The 20,041-nt window shown below is 40.2% G+C and overlaps 1 protein-coding gene across 14 annotated transcripts in view; it reads right to left on the reverse strand.

Moving 5' to 3' along the window:
- The window catches only part of BRSK2 (BR serine/threonine kinase 2), a 390,734-nt gene that overhangs the window by 178,261 nt on the left and 192,432 nt on the right, over positions 1-20,041 (reverse strand). For all 14 annotated transcript variants that reach the window (XM_079988290.1, XM_079988300.1, XM_079988297.1 and 11 more), the window contains exon 2: positions 3,104-3,198. In XM_079988290.1, the coding sequence (XP_079844416.1) occupies positions 3,104-3,198 (95 nt within the window). The remainder of the gene's footprint in view (positions 1-3,103; positions 3,199-20,041) is intronic.

Raw genomic sequence — 20,041 nt, forward strand, 5'->3', positions numbered from 1 at the left:
AACCCTCAAAATAGTGGCTCAATGTATAAGCACATTCATATCTCAGTGAGAACAATAGAAAATACATATGATAAGATGAAGATTTGATAGCTTGGGTGTGGTTTGTTTATTTGTTGCAATTCCTCCCCCCCCCCCCAAGTGCTATTCAAATCTCCTGGGTGAGCATCAATATGACAGCACTGACAACCAATTAATCATGAAAATCATCATGCCACACAAGCAGTCCTGGTGCTGGTTTTTAATTGAAGACTGACACCCACCCACACCCACAAACTCCCACATACACACAAGGTTTTTGTTGAGTAAAATAGTATTCTAAGGCTGTGGTTCTAAATGAACAAATGTATGTATGCTTCACTGTCCAAAGATGTGGTGATGGAACTACCTTAGCATATTTTTACAAAAGGAATCAGACAAACAGAGATGGTCCTATCAGTGCCGACGAAGCCATGTTGGAGAAATGAAATCCTCATGTTCAGTGGCAGGGTAGCTCTGAACACCAGACACTAGAGACAAAACTATTAGTACTATTCATCACATTTCTTAGTTGCCTTTCTAAAATAAAAAAGACCCAATGCAATTTACAGAACTATAAAATATAAGTTTAAACAATAAAATACCAATCAATCTCTGTAATACTAAAAGCATACACACCATAAAAAGATAAAAGAAAAACTGGCAGAATATAAAATTAACCAAAAACAAACAGAAAGATAATAAGTAAAAAAAACAAACCCAGCCAATTACATGCCATCAAATGGCCAGAAACAGAAGAAAGTTTTAACCTGACACCAAAAATATAGTGCAACCTTTTGATACCTTTACGCCCTGCTACTAGGCTTTCCAGAAGAATCTGATAGGTCAGTGTTAGCATCAGATTACTGGACCAGCTGGACCTTTAGTATGATCCAGCAGAAGTCCTCTTTTGCTTTTCTGTAAAGATTCTTTTTAGAAAGTTTCCACCTCCGTTTATACTGTACTTTCAACATCTTAATAGGGAACGACTTCATCACCCTTGTGGTGAGATCAAGAGGTTCTAAATGCGTGTAAAACTTGCCCATTTGACCAGAGGTAACACATATGAGTCCCCACTTTTCTCAGTTCAATGGAAGCATGAACTGAGGACATATTTTACTTGGGATAACCTGAAAAGTTGTCTTGTTAAGTACAATATTTGAGAAACCATGATGTGAGAGATTGCCCACAACATTTTGTTAACAGTGTACATTGTACAGCTCTTCTTTCCTTGCACTTCAGGACATGTAGAACCTCAGGCTGTTTCACTTTCAACCTTGACCTGAACTGCTTTCAGCAGCAGTAGCAATGGATCATGGTACTGGCTGCAAAGTGTAAGCGTACTAAGAAAAGATATACTTTAATAGGCACAGCAGGCTTGCATGACTTTCTCTTCTACAGAAGTGTAGTACCAGAGAAACAATTCTGAACAAATTTACACACTTACTCTAGCAGAGAAATGATAATTTATGCCTGGCAAGGGTATAACTCTCCCAGTGCATTACAAGGGCCTCAGAGTCATACCTTTAGTCAACTGCTCGACACCAGTAATAAAGGCTGCTTGGAAATAATGTTACAGAATCATCTTGAAAGCAAGAGCTGTGAAAAATGTGAATTTAGGAGGCTAGGAAGCCCAAGTGGACACTCAGAGAATAATCCATATGCCTACACTTAGCAATCCACCCACAACCCAGTCCCTTAGATAGGGCAATGCAGACTCAAATTACACATTTATTGCAGTTTCATTCTCCACCATGCCTGCCCATGTATCATCTCCACAGCAGCAGTTCTGTTAATTGAGACCAGCTGCTTCAATTCTGAATTATTCTCTCTAGAAATATTGATAGTATTACGTTATGATTAGAAAGCACTTTACCAAATGCCTCTCAATTCTGCACTGCTCAAATGAAGAGCAGCTGCAGAAAAAAGGAGCCAGTTCCCTGAATATACAAAATAAAAAAGCTTTAGCCACAAAAAATAAACTGAACTAAACTGGGTAAGAGAGTGAGAAAAAAAAAGAGGTAAATACAGTCAGAGACAACCAAATGCAACGAAAATCAACTTACACTGGGCACTTGCCTCAGTCATTTTGCCTGTAAATAGAGTTCCTAACAAGAGTTTAATATATTTATTAATATGTAAATTAATGGCTTACATATTTTCACTAGTGTATCAATGAACATAAAATATTAGACTCCATGAGTAAGTTGACATTTGGGAAAGACAAAAACTCTCCACTAATCTGCTGCCTGGACTGGACATCAGGGGCTGTAAGGATGCAACATGCTTATAAAGACAATTATAAAGGAAAGGATATTTCTTAAAACCCATGAAATAACCAAATTGTTCCTAAATTCATCTAGAAGTAGAATAGTTCATCTTTTCTTTCTAACAGAAGTTTGTTAGGGATGAAGAATTTAAATTTTAAAAGCACAAACAGAAAAGAAGCACACATTCTGGTAAATACAGACTAGTGGTATCATCAAAAGTATTCCATTAACAACAATTCTATTAAATTTATCTTCCAGCCATCCCTGATATACACTCTTAATATTGTTAGAAACAGGGAATGAAACAGCCTTTCTCAGTCTCATTAAGCCTGAGCAGGTCTCTCACTGATGCAAAATCTAGTTTCAGAGCATTCCTATGCCAATAGTGAGCCCAGAAGACTCAGCCACCTATAATGAGGGAAATTCCAACTTCAAAGAACAAAGGTTCTTCACAGAAATAATCACAGCCCAGGACCAGATGCTCACATCTGTCAGAATAATGCAACTAGAACAGCCCCATTCTTGTGGTGTAACTTAGATCAACCCAACCTAGACATTAACTGTATTACATTAAATTACTTTGCCACTACTGGACATTAATTTTTGTTCTTAATTAAAGCACATGCACACACACCCCTCTTTAATTCCAGTCTCCCCACCCCCAGTCCTGAATTAATAGTATTATGCAAAACACAACCCTAGCACTGACAGGGATGTTTGTTAAACATAATTAAAGATATTAATTTTGCATGGAAGAGAAACCACTGAGCCAAAAACTTTTCTCTCTCTTTTTTCCAGATCTCCCATTAGAAAATTACCTTCATTAGCACTGACTCGCTGAGCTTCTCTCTGTTGACAATTTTTATAGCAACTTTTTGACATGTTACACAGTGAATCCCCAGCTTCACAAGCCCTGCAAAAAGAAACACAGAGAGAGAGAGATGGTTAGTGGCATACTCAGTTATCACGCTATGCTAGCATTTTACTCAACCATCTTGGATATTTATATATACTTTTCATGCTGTTGGTCCCTCTTTTTTACAGATGTGAATAGCAAACACATTTAAAACAGGTCCTGCAGAACAGACATATCCAAGCATCATTTTTGGAATTTCTCATGGCTTAATTAGTAGTGGGCTAAAAAAAAGGTAAGTCTCTTTCCATTCCCTCCTGATCTGCTGCTAAATCAACCAGAAGACTAGATTGTTTAAATTATTTGAATTTAAATATTTTTCTTGACTTATTCCAAAAACTTGCAGCAAGTAACAATGTTAAAATATCATACTAAAACCCAAAATGTCTTACAGTTGATCCTATGTATCTTTATTTGACAATAAGTCCCACTGAGTTCAATGCAGCGTTCTTTAAAAGCCTGCCCAATGCATACAGCAACCAACTGTAGGGATGACAGATAAGTTTCATTCCCGTATCTGAATTCTAGCTCCTCATGTCACCAGTTGCACCTCTTCTAAGCACAACAATCTTATTTCACACCAGATGCTGTGGTACCTCAAATGAAGGTTGGACACTAAAAGGCTACCTGCTACCTGAATGATTTAAATGTCTGGAAAGGGCCCCTTCTTACATTCAAGTTCTCCTTTATCTCAGTTTTGAAAGGTTCACATCATTCTATGAGCAAAATCGCCTAACTATCATTCATAGCTCATGAAGCAAAGCACTGCCTTGACTTCCAATGTTTATCCCTTCAAGCTTCCAAATGTTTTGTGGATTATTTCAACAGAACTATCTAGCACAGCAACATTACTCAGAAACCAGGATATGGAGAAAGTGTTTAAGGTTACAAAGCACCAATCTATATTACTACCTTCCTTCCTGAACTACTCAGTTGGATTGCTGTTCCCTTAAGTTACAGAATCAGAATTTAAACTTAGCTGCTCACAAATCAAGATGGATAGTTCTTTCTTGGGCTACTCTTAAATATATATATATGTAAAGTTACAACTCTCTTGTCTCCCCGCATGTATATCCCCAAAAGGCACACTAGGTTCCTGGAGCATCACAACACTATGAAACAGTCATCTTTTATATGCAAGTGTCTAAGGGCATCAAAGAAAAGCAGCCTGACTTAGGGAGTGTCACTGTACTATTATATATTTTTAAAAAACATTATAAAAAGAATATTCTCATTAACCATCAATTTGTCAGACATGCAAAACAGACAGACACAAACCAAACATGGTGGTGGTGAGGATATTTATTACTTACTACCAAAGGGCTGCTTAGCTGCAGCTGTGCAAGCAATGTCTGGGTTTGCATTCATTCCAAGCTAGCAACACAGAGCTGGCTAGTTCTGATCTACCCCCAACTGGGCAATTTCCCACCCCAGAGCCCTTACAAGTTGAAGACTGGTGAAGGGTTGGGTCAGCTTTCCTTAGACACTAGTGCCTGAAAAGCCTTTAAAGTGGCACTCTGCAGAAGAGTAAAAGATTCCATACTGCCTGTGGAAGGAAAAAATATACAGAACCCAGTGGAGATCAGAAAGTGCTTCCAGAGGTCTTTTAAACAACTTTATACACAGGAGAAGCAGAAAGAAATGGACACTGATCGATTTCTGAAAATAAATGGACTACAGAAAATCTCTCAGGAAAATAAGTTAATGTTGAATTATAAAATAACGGATCAGGAAGTGGAAGCGGCCATACAGAACATGCAACTGGGAAAATCTCCAGGACCGGATGGTTTGACTTCAAGATACTACAGATCTTTGAAAGAATAGTTAATACAACCATTGAAGGAAGTCTGTAATGAAATATTGGAAGGGAAAAGGGCACCAGAGTCGTGGAAGCAAGCTTACATTACACTTATACCAAAAACAGAGACTGAAAAGACACAGCTTAAGAACTACCGCCCCATATCGCTGCTTAATGTGGATTATAAATTTTTTGCTGATATTTTGGCTAAAAGACTAAAAAAGGTGCTACTAGAAGAAATTCATAAAGATCAAGCGGGCTTTCTCCCGGGCACACATCTGTCTGACAATACGAGGAACATAATTAATATTTTAGAAAAATTACAAGTGAATATCAATACTAAGGCAGTTTTGATGTTTGTGGACGCGGAGAAAGCTTTTGATAATATTTCTTGGAGTTTTATGAAAAAGAATTTACAGGGGATGGGGGTAGGTCAAGGTTTTGAAAATGGTATAGGTGCAATTTATTCAGAACAAAAGGCAAAATTAATTGTGAACAATGTAGTGACAGAAGAGTTTAAAATTGAGAAAGGGACACAACAAGGTTGCCCAGTCTCTCCATTGCTTTTTATATCGGTCCTGGAGGTTTTGTTAAATATGATTAGAAAGGACCAATTGGTTAAAGGTATACAAGTGGGAGCTAAACAGTACAAACTGAAAGCATTTGCTGATGATCTAGTATTGACCTTACAGGAGCCAGAATCTAGTACCAAAAGGGTACTGGAACTGATCCAAGAATTTGGACAGGTAGCAGGTTTTAAGTTGAACAAGATGAAAACTAAGGTTTTAGAGAAAAATCTAACTGTGAGTGAGAGGGAGAAGTACCAGGAGGGAACAGGATTAACATTGGTTAAGAAAGTGAAATATCTAGGGGTTAACATGACTGCTAAGAATGTGAACTTGTTTAAGGATAACTATGAAAAATGCTGGATTGAAGTGAAAAAGGATTTAGAAATATGGTCAAATTTGAAGTTATCATTGCTAGGCCAAATTGCTGTGATAAAAATGAATGTATTGCCAAGGATGTTGTTTTTGTTTCAAACATTGCAAATTTTGGATAAGATGGATTGTTTCAAGAAGTGGCAGAGAGATATTTCCAGATTTGTCTGGTAGGGCAAGAAGCCACGAATAAAATTTAAGATATTAACTGACGCTAAAGAAAGAGGTGGATTTGCCCTGCCAGACCTTAAACTTTACTATGAATCAGCCGCTTTTTGCTGGCTGAGAGAATGGCTGCTTCTTGAAAATACCGATGTGTTGGATTTAGAAGGTTTCAACAACGTATTTGGTTGGCATGCATATTTGTGGTATGATAAAGTAAAAGCACATAAAGCGTTTGAAAACCATATTGTTAGAAAAGCACTGTTTAATGTTTGGATAAGATATAAGGATTTGTTAGAAAATAAAACCCTGAGATGGTTGTCACCAATGGAAGCGAAGGCACAGAAAAAACTCAATATGGAGGCCAAATGGCCGAAATATTGGGAGATTTTGGAACAAGAGAGAGACAGATTAAAACTGCAGAGTTTTGAAAAATTAAAAAATAAAGTGTGAGATTGGCTCCATTATTACCAAATAATGGAGGCATATAATTTGGACAAAAAAGTTGGCTTCCAGGTGGAAAAATCAAAATTGGAAACAGAATTGTTAGATCCCAAAATTAAGAATTTGTCAAGAATGTATAACTTGCTGTTGAAATGGAACACTCAAGATGAAACGGTGAAATCTGCTATGATTAAATGGGCACAAGATGTTGGACATAACATTATGATGGCTGACTGGGAACAGTTATGGACTACAGGTATGAAATTTACGGCATGTAATGCTTTAAGAGAAAATTTAATGAAAATGATTTACAGGTGGTACATGACACCAGTCAAGCTTGCAAAAATTTACCATTTGCCTGAAAATAAATGTTGGAAATGTAATGAGACTGAAGGTACATTCTTTCACCTTTGGTGGACATGCCCAAGGATTAAGACATTCTGGGAGATGATTTACAATGAAATGAAAAGGGTATTCAAATATACCTTTCTGAAGAAACCAGAGGCCTTTCTCCTGGGCATGGTCGGCCAATTGGTGCGAAAGAAAGATAGAACTTTCTTTATGTATGCAATAACAGGAGCAATAATATTCATCGCAAAGTATTGGAAGACACAATATTTACCCACCCGAGAAGAATGGCAGATGAAGTTGATAGACTATATGGAACTGGCGGAAATGACTGGCAGAATCCGAGATCAGGGAGAAGAGTTGGTGGAAGAAGATTGGAAAAAATTTAAAGATTATTTACAGAAATATTGTAAAATTAATGAATGTTAGAAAAATGATGGAATGAAGTTATATGGCTTTAGCAGAAATGTTATAAGGAAATAGGTACAGATAGATTGTTAATGTATTAAAGGGGGGGAAAACAAGGTTAGAATATGTTAAGACAAATTACAGGACAGAAGATAGAGAAAGATGGAAAGGAATTGCTGAAACAGGTAATTAAGTGGAATACAAAAAGGGAGGTGAGAGGAGGTCGCTGAAACAAGTTCCCCAAATTACGAGACTACCGCTCTTAACCACTACACCACACTGGCTCTCTATCAAAGCCATGCCCTCTCTCCAGTACACATACCTTCCTTCCAGGTCACAATGGGGTGACTTCCCTGGTGGGGTGAAGCCACAGCAATAGCCTCCCAGAAGCAGTACTGCTGCCACTTAGCAGGATATTGAGAGGGGGCAGCAAGCCAAGAGAGGGGCTGTGGTGTACGGATGGAGCTAATTAAGCATCCCTCTGGTACTCAAGCACAGATCTGCTTTGCTGCTGCCTCACTGTGTGTGTGTGTGTGTGTGTGTGTGTGTGTGGCCCTTAGACTGATAAAAATTCTTCACCTCTGCAACAGCTTGCTTGCACACAAGCTCGGCTTAACACGCAGTCCTGGCCTACAAAGAGAAGGGGACTCTCAGTCTTTGCCTCTGTCAGTCTTGCAAATCTGTTCAACAATTCCAGCTCCTCATCAAAGCCAATATAAAGAATGAGAAGTTTATATTTTGTAAGAAAATTAGTAACAGAACACAAGGTCTTTGATCTAGTTCTCTTTGATAAAGTACCTTTCATGTTATCTCAAAGTTCCCCACCTACCACACACACACACACAGTACAAATCCTATAAACCACACTGTAAAAGCACATGAACAGTGGGGGGGGGGGGGGAATTACAATGAAGAACAATTATAGTTTGTTTTGTAACCAATTTCTTCTTTTTAGCTGGAACAGGTACACCTTCCCCTGAAGTGCCTACCCACGCAATGCATGTTTTCTGTTGAGGAATCATTCTAAAGGCAATTCACTTGACTAGATTTCCATTCCACGTGGTCTGAGAATTTGAAAACACCAGTTCTGAAGTTTCCACTGCTGTAACCATACAGAGATGCTACTGGTAGGGGCTCTAACTCATAAGCACACTACGGTAGTGACTCAACAGCCGCTGCCTCTTTTTCAAGATAAGGCATCCAAACACAAGGGTTCAAGGAAAGGACTAAGAGCAGCTAATACTGTTGATATTGTAAAAATCTAGTAGAAGGCTTGGGAAACCTATGAAAGCTGTTCCTAGTTTACAAATGAATAACATTATTAAATGCCGATTGTTTGGGAAATAAAGTAAATATTAAGTAAGTGTGGATTGTTATACAGGCATACCAAAATCACCTTCCTGATGCTCTCTCTTTCTTTCTTGTGTTTACAAGTTGTTTTTCATCTCATCCCCCACATACCCAGGAGCTCTGCTGCATAGATATCCAGTGGCTGGGAGACAGAATGCCACAGATCCTGCTATGCCAACATTAGACTATTCCACAACTTTCCTTTGATCTCAACCACTAAGCTTCACTAGGAGCCCTCTAATTTCAGGCCAGGGAAGAAAAGCGGGGCACAGGGAGGGGAGCTAACACTGTCTTTTCATTTATAATTAAAAGCCATGAACTGAAAACTGATGAAAGCTCACTGCTCTTTTCTGCCAAAAGAAAGCAAGAAACCCCAAGATGATACAAAGAAAAGACTGACATGAGTACAAGAATAGCAGGAAGAAGCTTCTCTGTGCTGCATATTCTAATGCTTCACTGATGAATTCTACAGAGGCTAAGTTAACTTCCCAATACAGAGACATTTAAAGAGAAATAGGCCACTGTTTGGAGAGTGTGTATCCAAGAGACTAGAAGCCTGCTCTTCTGCACATTTACTCATAGGTTTGCTCTGAAGTAAGTGTGCTTAGAATCATATCTTTTATTATATTTACTCCCTAAATCAGGAATGGCTAACCTGTGTTTTTGGAATTCAATTCCCATCAGCCCCAGTCAGCATTGTAAGGGATGATGGGAGTCCAGAAAGATTTGAGAGCCAGAGGTGAGCCTCACCTGCCCTAAAAAATGTGATGAAACACATTCCAGCCGTCCCCTTTTTAGGAGGTCATTGAATCTAATCCCACACCTTGGAGCTAAATTTTCAAAGCTGAATTGCAATCAAACAATGGGTTGGATCCAGACTACATCAGTTGAACTTAAGTCCCATTGAATAAATAAAGCAAGTTTAGTCATGACTTTAGGCTCACTGAGTGGAATTCAAAGTGGCGTTAAGGAGATCATTGTATCAGCAAAAAGCATTTCTGCCTGCCTAATAGAATGATCTCCCCTCCCCTCCCCCAATGTGCTGTTCTGGGAGTTCTCTTGACCCTCCAGAATGGATTTGGTAGAGGTCGGTGGGGGAAGGAAATGGGGAAAGACCCATAGCATTAGCATGAGTCCTTGCACTGACTTTTGATCATGGAACCAGGCACACTAATTTAAATCAGAACTAAATCAAACTAACACAGCCTGGAATCAACCCAACAACTGCATTTTATTCCTAGCTAATCACTTATCAATCATACCAATAAGCATATAGATTTCACACACACACCCCCAATTGACCAGGTTTCCCATCTGCACCAAGGCCAACTGGAGTTTCACAAAAACAAATTTTACATTGACTATCTAGGTAACTTCTTACTTGATTGGCCCAGAACAGCTGCTTGATAGGCATGTGGTAGTTACATGACTGTCTCTAGAAACAAGCTGTTTTACAGAAGCTTATGTACAATTACCAAGCAGCAAAGGCAAGGATGTTAAGTAGTAGGACAAGTTATTTCAGATGGCTGAAATAAGCCTTCTTTCGCTACAGGGAACACTTTCTGAAAATTTGGTCACTCCAGATTTGTGCTAACAAGGAGCAGAATTTCAGTACTTAATGACTTAAGTAGTAGGACAAGTTATTTCAGATGGCTGAAATAAGCCTTCTTTCGCTACAGGGAACACTTTCTGAAAATTTGGTCACTCCAGATTTGTGCTAACAAGGAGCAGAATTTCAGTACTTAATGACTTAAAGACTCTCATGCTGTAAAATAAGGATAATAATATTTACTTACCTGCCTCACAGGGATTCTAGGAGGATTAATTGATTAATCCTTATAAGAACTTTGCAGAAAGAATATTAAAATTTGATGCAAACGCTAAACAATATTACTTGCAATATTGTCAGTGGAATATAATTTGGAGAAGAAATATTCTGGATCCATAGTACACTTTTGTTCACTCTCTGTCCTTCTTTGGGATACATTTCCTCCTGTTTTCTTACCTAAAGTTACCATAGGCATGAGAAGAAGCTAGTTTATGGAAAGCAGTAATTACTGTTAAATACTTCTGTCCTCTCATTGAGTCAATGTTTATTTATTTAGAGCAACTGTTATCTCAAATTATTGCCCATAAGATTACAGCCTGGTATCAAGTGATACCCAAAATATACGCTGTCAGTTTCTTATTGCACATAAGGAGGGGCTGAATTCCTTTAAATCTAAATAGAAGAGGATACAACTACTCCACTCTTTAATGAGGTGATTTTAACCATCGGCTCTTCAATGCTGACATGGTATCAGAGGGCTGTTCTGGAGAAATTTTGCAATAAATTGCTTTTAAGCTGAAGCCACTATAATTACAGTTGCATCCAAGCCAGTGTTTGGGAGCTCTGCTGGAATTCTGCTTGGATGCCAAAATTCACACTCTGGCTTAGACAAAGGCAATAGATTAATAGAGCTAGAAGGATCAAGGGCCCTTCAGTTAATTCACCACGGCCTTACTTCAAGGCAGGGACACTCTTATGCCAAGCCTCCCCTCCTCACATCACTGAAAACAGAATCACAGGGTAACTCAATCTTCGATTCACACTACTTGGCTAAGAGCAAGATGAGAGCTTCAGAGACACAATCGGAATTAGGCCAAAACAGCCTCACATAAAAGCCAAACTGATAATATCAAAGTTCTCATATGCTAGTATCTGAGAATCTATAACAGTCCTTCACACTTGCCTCCCGTAAAGAATTCCAACCAGGATGGGAAGAAGGTTGGTGGCTGTTGAGGATCAGGACAGCTACTGTGGCCAAAATAGAACATTTTCAGCTTCTGCAACAGTACACCTCACCTGGTGGAGGAGGGATTATTTAATCTTCAGGCATCTTTATAGGCCTGGGAACTTCTGTGTGGCATTTGTGAGTATGACAGTGTCCTTAGACACTGGGAGGGGAGTTGCTTGCTTTTAATTTGTTTTGAGGTATAAAGGTGTTTTGCATGTTCGGGGGGGGGGGGAGCTTCTGAGTATCTCCAGTTTTTCCTCTGTGAAATGGGCATTTTGCGGTATCCACAACAGTTTCTTAGATTTCCAAAAGTGCCCTCATGCCCAAGAAATCTGGAGACCTCTGTCATTTCATCTTCACACATTTCATTCCTGACAATTTGCACCCTATTTTTTTGCAATATGGCAATGATACATTATGACTGCCAACGTGAGTGAAAGCAGAGAAGTGTACTTGACAGAAGTATGCAGCCATTTAGGTACTGGGAGGGAATTCACTGTGAATCACCAGATTTTTTTCAGGAGCAAACACTGGTAAGGAGATGAAGTAAGATTTGGTTCAGGCATTATGCATTTCTGCAGAAGAGGGAGATTGGCATCCCAAAGCTAAACCACTTGATAAGCACTAACCTTGGCCAGTGATTGACACTTCCAGGTTCCCAACATGGGAAACTCCTCTGAAGCTTTGAGTTTAGCCCACTACTGCTAGGTTTTGTGCTTCACACCAATAAGTTGATAGGAGGATTGTTCTCTGAGCTCAACAGGATCAAAATATACAGAGCTGAGATCAACTCTATTGATCAGCCCCTTAGTATCTTTCTTATAATATTTCATGTCTCAGTATTTCTTGGAAAGATTTTGTGCCAGTTGAATAGAGCAGAGGCACAGGGCTCTTTACTTTTTGTTTTAGCGTGGTGTCACTGAACTGATCTCTCTCCCATACATCCGGGTTTCCCCAGACACATCCGGGAATCACTTAGAAAAATGATGTCTGGGCAGATTTTTACTGAATCAGCAAAATGTCTGGGGAAACCCGGGTATATGTCAAGAAAAGCCGAAATCAAAGAAAAGCCCCCAAAGCACCAAAATGCCCCCCCAAAGCTCAACAATTTTGACCCCCAAAGGGGGGAAAGCAACACTTCTTCCCCCGCCCCCCCCCCCGCCCTCCCTCTCTCTCTCTCTCTCACCCCCCCCCAAGAACTTCCTTATAAAAACGGAATTTAATGGAATTTTACTTTCAGGTAGAAAACAGAAAAACTTCTGTTGGGATTTGAGAAATAGCCTGAAACTTCCAGCCAGTTGGGCTTTGATTCATTTTTAGACAGGTTTCCCTTTCCATTCCTGTGCAAAAGACATGGGAACCTACCAAAATGGAAGTAGTTGGGGCAGCAGCTTTGAAACATCTGTGGAAAAGGGCAGTAAAAACAGGCTGCAGTTTCAGTCTTTCATCAAACAAAATGACTAAACATTACAGATTACACTTTGTGGCTGACACGGTAGAAACTGACTTTTTCACAGATCTAGAGGAGTCTAGGGGAAATGCAACTGTTAATTCAGATTGAGCCAGCTGTAGCATCTGTGAAAGCAAGAAATAAGCTGCACATCCTATCCTAGACACAGAAGCAAGCTCTGTGACCAACTTCTGTCCTCCCACCCCCAATCACTAAAAAAATGGGAGAATCAAAGTCCATCTGTAGGGGAGTTTTTCAGGCCTCATTAATCCATCTTCTCAGGTACCAGAGAGGTGATAGGAGACATAGCAGAGCCTTCACTGTCTATCCTTAGTAAGGTATCTTTCAGAAACATGCAAGTGTAATTAGGTAGCATCTGGGTAACGAGGCATGCTGGCCTGCCTTGGTCCAGTGATCTACTGAGGAGGATTGATTCAGTGCAAGGAAGAAACATCATGGGAGGGAGAGACAGCAGGGAGGAGATTGCACCTCATACTTTCTTTTAATTGATGTTTCAATCCTGTTTACTTCACTTGCAACTTACTAACTTACTCCCTGCCTCCACTTTCCACTTCCATCTTTGTTGCTTCTTCAACCCCTATTTTCTCCTCCATTTTAGGAATTTGGTCATATCACATTTCTATTTTGTGCCATACCTTTCACCTACCAATGCTGATGCAATCAATGGCACCAAAATTAACATTTGTTTCTGTTTGATACTTGTATATGGAAATGCCACCATAGCCACAAGCCAGACCATTTATTAGAGATTTTTGCAATGGATTGGGGCGGGGGGGGGGGAGCTACAGAAGACAAGGCAAAAATGATTAGCAAGATGAGAAGTAAGGCTGATCATAGATCTAGCAACTACAACTACAGTTGGGCTTTAAGAAACCTTGGACAAGGCCTCAGCTGACAGCACAGAAGGGACCAGCACTTTAAGACAGGGGTTGCCAAACATTTCAGGCCAGTGGGCACATCAGGAATTTTGATACAGTGCTCTGCAAGCTGTTACATAACACAAAATGGCTGCCATGAGAGCATGGCATATAAGACATTAGCTGCCACATAAAAATGAACAGAAAAAGAGACAGGGCCACAAAATTATGTGGAAATGATTCCCCCCTATCACCTATATCAGGTGCTGCTACTCACAGAGACAAGTTCTTTGTACCTTTCCTCTGTTCAGAATAGGTGGGAGGTAGGTACCCAATGCTAGCATTCAGTGATTCAGTAGGCATGTTCAAGGGGGCATATTCATTAAAAAGAGGTTGAGCCAGTGCAAGCAGGAACTTAACAAGAAGAGCACATATCCCCTCATGCATTGTAGAATATTTAACAAGACTTTTCATGGGCATTGGTGCTCATGGGCCAGCATTGCCAGATCCTATTTAAGATATACCTCACACCAGTTTATGTCAGCAAACAGGTCCATTGTCATTCCTTGTAAAGCGGAGCCTGTAGACAGGTTGGGAGGGTGAAAATCCAGTGAGCAGCCACAGGTGAAAGGTAGCAAACAGACAAGTTTAGGGTACTTGAAAGCAAGGGAGATCTTAGAGCACCATGAACAAGGTTCTGACATTATTCCCATTGCATAGTCTCTTCAGACAGATCTGTTTATACTTCAGCCCAGGTTACTCTCTAGCTTGTGTACAAGAATTTCTGAGCACAACAAATTATACAATATATATATGTACATAATGAACTAAAAATAAATAAAGAATGACAGCAACTGGATTGTATAATGACTTAGAAGCACCATATATTAAATTGGTTCCAAAAAGCATACCACTAGCTAGTGTGAGATATTCTTGATAGGAAGCTAATATTTGGATTACTTTTAAACTGTTGTCCAACCTGGTTTTGGCACCTGGTTTTGGTTGACCTGATTGATGACCTCACCTAATTGAAAGGCAAGGGAAATTAAATGCTGCCAATTCTCCTGGACTTCTTGGTAGTTTTTGCTGCCACGGAACACAGTATTATTCTAGCTCAGTTTCCTGAGTTATGCAATGGGTTAGTTTTTAAGTGGGTCTGTTGTTACTTGGGGACGCAGGTGGCGCTGTGGGTTAAAGCCTCAGCGCCTAGGGCTTGCCGATCGAAAGGTCGGCGGTTTGAATCCCTGCGGCGGGGTGCGCTCCCGCTGCTCGGTCCCAGCGCCTGCCAACCTAGCAGTTCGAAAGCACCTCCGGGTGCAAGTAGATAAATAGGGACCGCTTACCAGCGGGAAGGTAAACGGCGTTTCCGTGTGCGGCTCTGAATCGCCAGAGCAGCGGTGTCACGCTGGCCACGTGACCCGGAAGTGTCTCCGGACAGCGCTGGCCCCTGGCCTCTTAAGTGAGATGGGCGCACAACCCCAGAGTCTGTCAAGACTGGCCCGTACGGGCAGGGGTACCTTTACCTTTACCTTTACTTGTTACTTGGATGTTTATTTCTAAAACATTAAAGCAAGGTTTTAATCAAGTTTTCAAAAACAATTTTGTTTTTTAATTAGTATTCAAGGTCGGGCTTTGGGTGGGAGCAGGTCTCTAAAAAAAACAACCTACCAATTTAAAATACTCCACTGACGAAAACGAAAACTGAGATTTCATGAGCAATCTATTGAATCTGAATACTGGTACATTAATCATTGCCTAATCCTCATTAATTTTAATCATGATATAATTTTTTTAAGTGGTTTTGAAAACAAGCTAAATAAACAAAAATGAATGTACACGAACTCTGTGGAGATGACCTATAATTTAAGGCGTAATGTAAAGAATATATTTCAGAACTTTGCAATGTAATGTGTATATATATTTATGAACTTGGCCTTTGCTGAACAAAATTGTGAATATTATAAGCAGGGTTAGTTTAATTTTGTGTATTATTGTCATTCTGTGCTGAATGTGAAAAGCACTGTTGAAGCTTTGTCTTGTTTGTTCTAGTGTGAGGCTAATAAATGGTGAATTGCTGAGTCTTAATTCTCACTTGTGTCCGGATGTGATTTCAGGGTGCAGTCCAACACATAGCCCAGTGACTCCCAATCACAACAATGTTAATTTTCGAACTTACAAAAACAAGTTAGGATGTCTGTGCACTTTGACACTGCCATTGGCAGCTCCTAGACTAGACACTTACTGGAAACAAGCATGGTGGCTACATGTGAGAGATGGGAAGTCCTAAAGTCCACTCTCACCCAGCTATGAATGCACTAGGTGACTATTGCCTCATAATCAGTCCCCAGCCTATATTGTTTGGAATGACGAAATAACAAGAAGTAGCCATGCGCTGGGTGAATGCAATGTTTGAGGCAATAACCAACTTACTGTGGTGGGGTGGTGGCTATATATTTATGTAGTTTATATACTTTGTGGAACCTGGGAACAGGTGGACTCACTACTATGCTAAAAACAAAAAAACTGCACCTCATTGTTATGTAAACTAGATTTTGAAAATGAGAATTAGTCTCTAGTGAAATATCTTCTATCTCTTGTGGTGGATTACTAAGTTTCTTATCAGCTTCAACTGCATTATATTTTTATGTATACAATTATTTAAATTTTAGACTTCCCAAACCTGAGAACAGAGCTGATTACAGCATATCATTATTATGGAAATGGGAGGGAAGGGCTGTGCGTGCTGCCTTGAGCTCCTTGGAGGAAAGGCAGGATAGGAATGTAATAAAGTAAGTAAGTAAGTAAATATTATTAAACATTCATTTTAAAGTGATATGTCTAGCAAATAGATAGCGAGGAAACTGGTACAAGACTCTCACACCAATCTTTTAACTTTCCTATGCCTTCAAAAAAGCACTTTAACAAATATATATTGTTGTCAATATATCTCAATTTAGTCATGATGATCCCCTCAAATAAAGGAACGTATCTGAGAATAGCACCAATTATGCTGTTCTAAAGATTATTGTTCATCATGCAGGAGTAGAAATGAACAGGGACGTTGTCTGGGGCTTATAATGACTCCCAATTTTTAAATGTCTATGGAATGTAACTTTGTACACTTTTTGCTCAAAATCTCATGAACATGGCCGTGGGAATCATAGAAGCTTTATTGTACTGAGCCAGACCACTGGTTCATCTCACTCCATACTGCCTACACTGACTGGCAGGAGGGGATTGAACCTGGGACCTTCTGTGTGGAAACCTCCCTGAGCCTCTAGTCTTCCTCTTGAATGGTTAGCACTCTTTAACAATTTCACATGGAACAGTTAGATGAGAGCTTTCGTCGTTATCATTTAACCCCTGTCCAGGCATTATGTCTTCACTGAATGAGGTGAAGTGTGGCCCCAGTTTCACATCCCCATTGCCCAGCTCTGCTGCTCTCCACACACTGGCAAGGGCAAGCTCTGAAGCAGGCTGCCTGCTCTACTCATGTAGGAACCTGAGTGATCATGTTCCAAATTGTGTGGGGATGCTACCTACATATGTGAAGCAGGCCTCCCACATGGGAACACCCAGCACCAATGCATGGAAAGTAGTGGGCCAGGCAATGGTGATGCAACGGAAGGGGGAAGGGGGAGGGGATCTGCAGTTCCCCTCACCATGATTACCATTACATGCACAGTTTCATTTTCCACATTTCACTTTAAATGACCCCAGTGTTGCTTTACTAAAACCATCTTTAAAAGAATGGGCAAAGGGGTGTATGTGTGAAGCCCCACACAGAACACAGTGTTGAGGCAATGATTCTTCAACATCAACTTCGTTGGACTGGTCATGTTGTGCGGATGCCTGATTATCATCTTCCAAAGCAACTACTCCATTCAGAACTTTAAAATGGAAAGTGTAATGCTGGTGGTCAACAAAAGAAATTTAATGACTGTCTCAAGGCAAATCTTAAAAAAGTAGTATAAACACCAACAGCTGGGAAACACTGGCCTCCAGTTGGAGAACAGTCTTTACCAAAGGTGTAATGGACTTTGAAGACACTCGAACTCAGGACACAAGGGAGAAACATGCTACGAGGAAGGCACGCTTGGCAAATCCACACCATGATCAACTCCCGCCTGGGAACCAATGTCCCCACTGTGGAAAGACGTGTGGATCCAGAATTGGCCTCCACAGTCACTTACGGACTCATTGTTAAAACCGTGTTTATGGAAGACAATCTTACTCGGCTATGAGTGATCACCAAAGAAGAAGAAGACACAGAACAATTCTTCCCATATTTACAGGCAAATCTGTGAAAAATGAAATAGAGCAGTATAAGCAGGGAGGGTTGCTAAAGTTTATACCCCTTAGGAATCAGCTGTGACCTCTAAAGCACAGAAATGTCACAAATTCCATCAAATGTAGATCTTGCCTTCCTAATACAGTAATCAGAGTGCAGCTAACCTCTCTCAGATCTATCTCCATATAACTGGAAATTACTTCATGGTTTTGGATGCAACACACTGAAATGCAGAAACCAGTGGCTGAATCCTTTCGGAGAACAGGCCTTCCACTTAATATTTAGCACCAATTCACTCAGTGCTGATACAGCCTGCTGTGCCCTCCTGACCCCTCTTAATCTTCGCTGTTAGTGCTCTAACAGGATTTTCACCAGCTGCAGAGATGCTGGATGTCAGTAATCACCCAGGGGGGACATTTGGGCTCGCTACACCTTCATCTGTACTAAATACAAAAATGTCCAGTAAAGAATCTTGGGTTAACTCAGCATTACCAGTTTCTGAGTAGGCTCCTGGGTGTTAAAGATGCAACACTTGACTGGTGTCTCTCCAAATCCAACTCACAGAATTTAGCACAGTGACGGTCTTTAACTTCAGTGGGGTGATGGATTAACACTGAACAGAGCAAGAGAGGCGCCTGAGCCCTTAAGCAGAGAGAAGAAGGATTAAATTGGGTTCTGAAGGGTTGCTGAAATTTTGTGGACATTTAGAACAACCTCTGAAGTTCAGACCTCAGGCTAATGCAAACTGAGTTGCATTAAGAAAAGATCAGGTGCTTTAAAGACAACACCATCGTCCTCATTTTAGGCACTTGGGCTGGTGTTATCTGCTTATGTTACTGTCATTACTTCTATGTGAGGCCAATAGAGTTTTGTGCTTTTTTCTGTTTCCTTTGCCTATCTAACAGTGCACCTCAGAGTTTTCAGTGTGGAATTCTCAGATATATAGACATATACCAAGGCTTTGTTTACATTGCTCTTTCATGCACATCTATGAAAACTCAAAATTAGTGGGATTATTGTGAGATGGGTGGAATGTGAGTGACTGTCACAGCTGTCATGGTGCTATTACTGCCCTGACCTGGGGTGGTCACATTTTGCCTCCCCCACTAGGAACGGCAGGGGAGGACTTCTTTCCTTCTCAGTTCATCTAAGTGCATTTTGTGCTACTTCCCTCTAGCAATGCTATTGCAAAAGTGAAATGGAAAATACTAAGGGATTTTTGCAAGAGAGAGAAATGTGGGATCCTGAACCACTTTAAATTATGACAGGCATAAAGGACAGTATGTATGCCTGTTGCTGCTGCTGCTTCCGGAGGAAACAAATAACCATGTGTCTTTCTTTCTTTGTTAAAAGACACATGAAAAACACTTGTGTGCCCACTGTGCAACTGATCTTCTATAGAGTAGTTTTCAACCTCTGGTTAGGATGGCCATTTATGCATCACCAAATAAAAGAAAATCCATCAACAAAGAAAGAGGTCAAAAGAAGGGATAGATTTACATAAGCTATTTAATATATCTAGATGCACATTTCTGAAGTACTATAATTTAAATAGAACTGTGTGGTTGCTAAATCAGATGCCTATGTGCTGTTGATGGGTCATATCATGCCCCCTGATCTTCATCTTTAAAGTGGACTTGAATATGTAACCCTTCAAAGGAGTCATTCAGATAGAAGCCTGTCGTCTGTAAAAGAGAACATACAGTTGTCCCATACCTATTTGTGTTTCTTTTCCTCATTCTTCAGATCTACTAATTGCTTCTCTCCCTGCACACGCCTAATCTCTCTGGATTGTCTTTTGGCTCTTACCTCAGTTAGTTTGTCTCTCCAACTATTGCAGGCTTCCTCAATTTCGGCCCTCAAGATGTTTTGACACTACAATTCCCATCATCCCTGACCACTGGTCCTGCTAGCTAGGGATCATGGGAGTTGTAGGCCAAAAACATTTGGAGGACCGAGTTTGAGGAAGCCTGAATTATTGCTTCGTCTTGCCCCTTGG

The sequence above is a fragment of the Podarcis cretensis genome (genome assembly GCF_951804945.1).
Source record: "Podarcis cretensis genome assembly, chromosome: 1".
In the NCBI taxonomy this organism is placed as follows: Eukaryota; Metazoa; Chordata; class Lepidosauria; order Squamata; family Lacertidae; genus Podarcis; species Podarcis cretensis.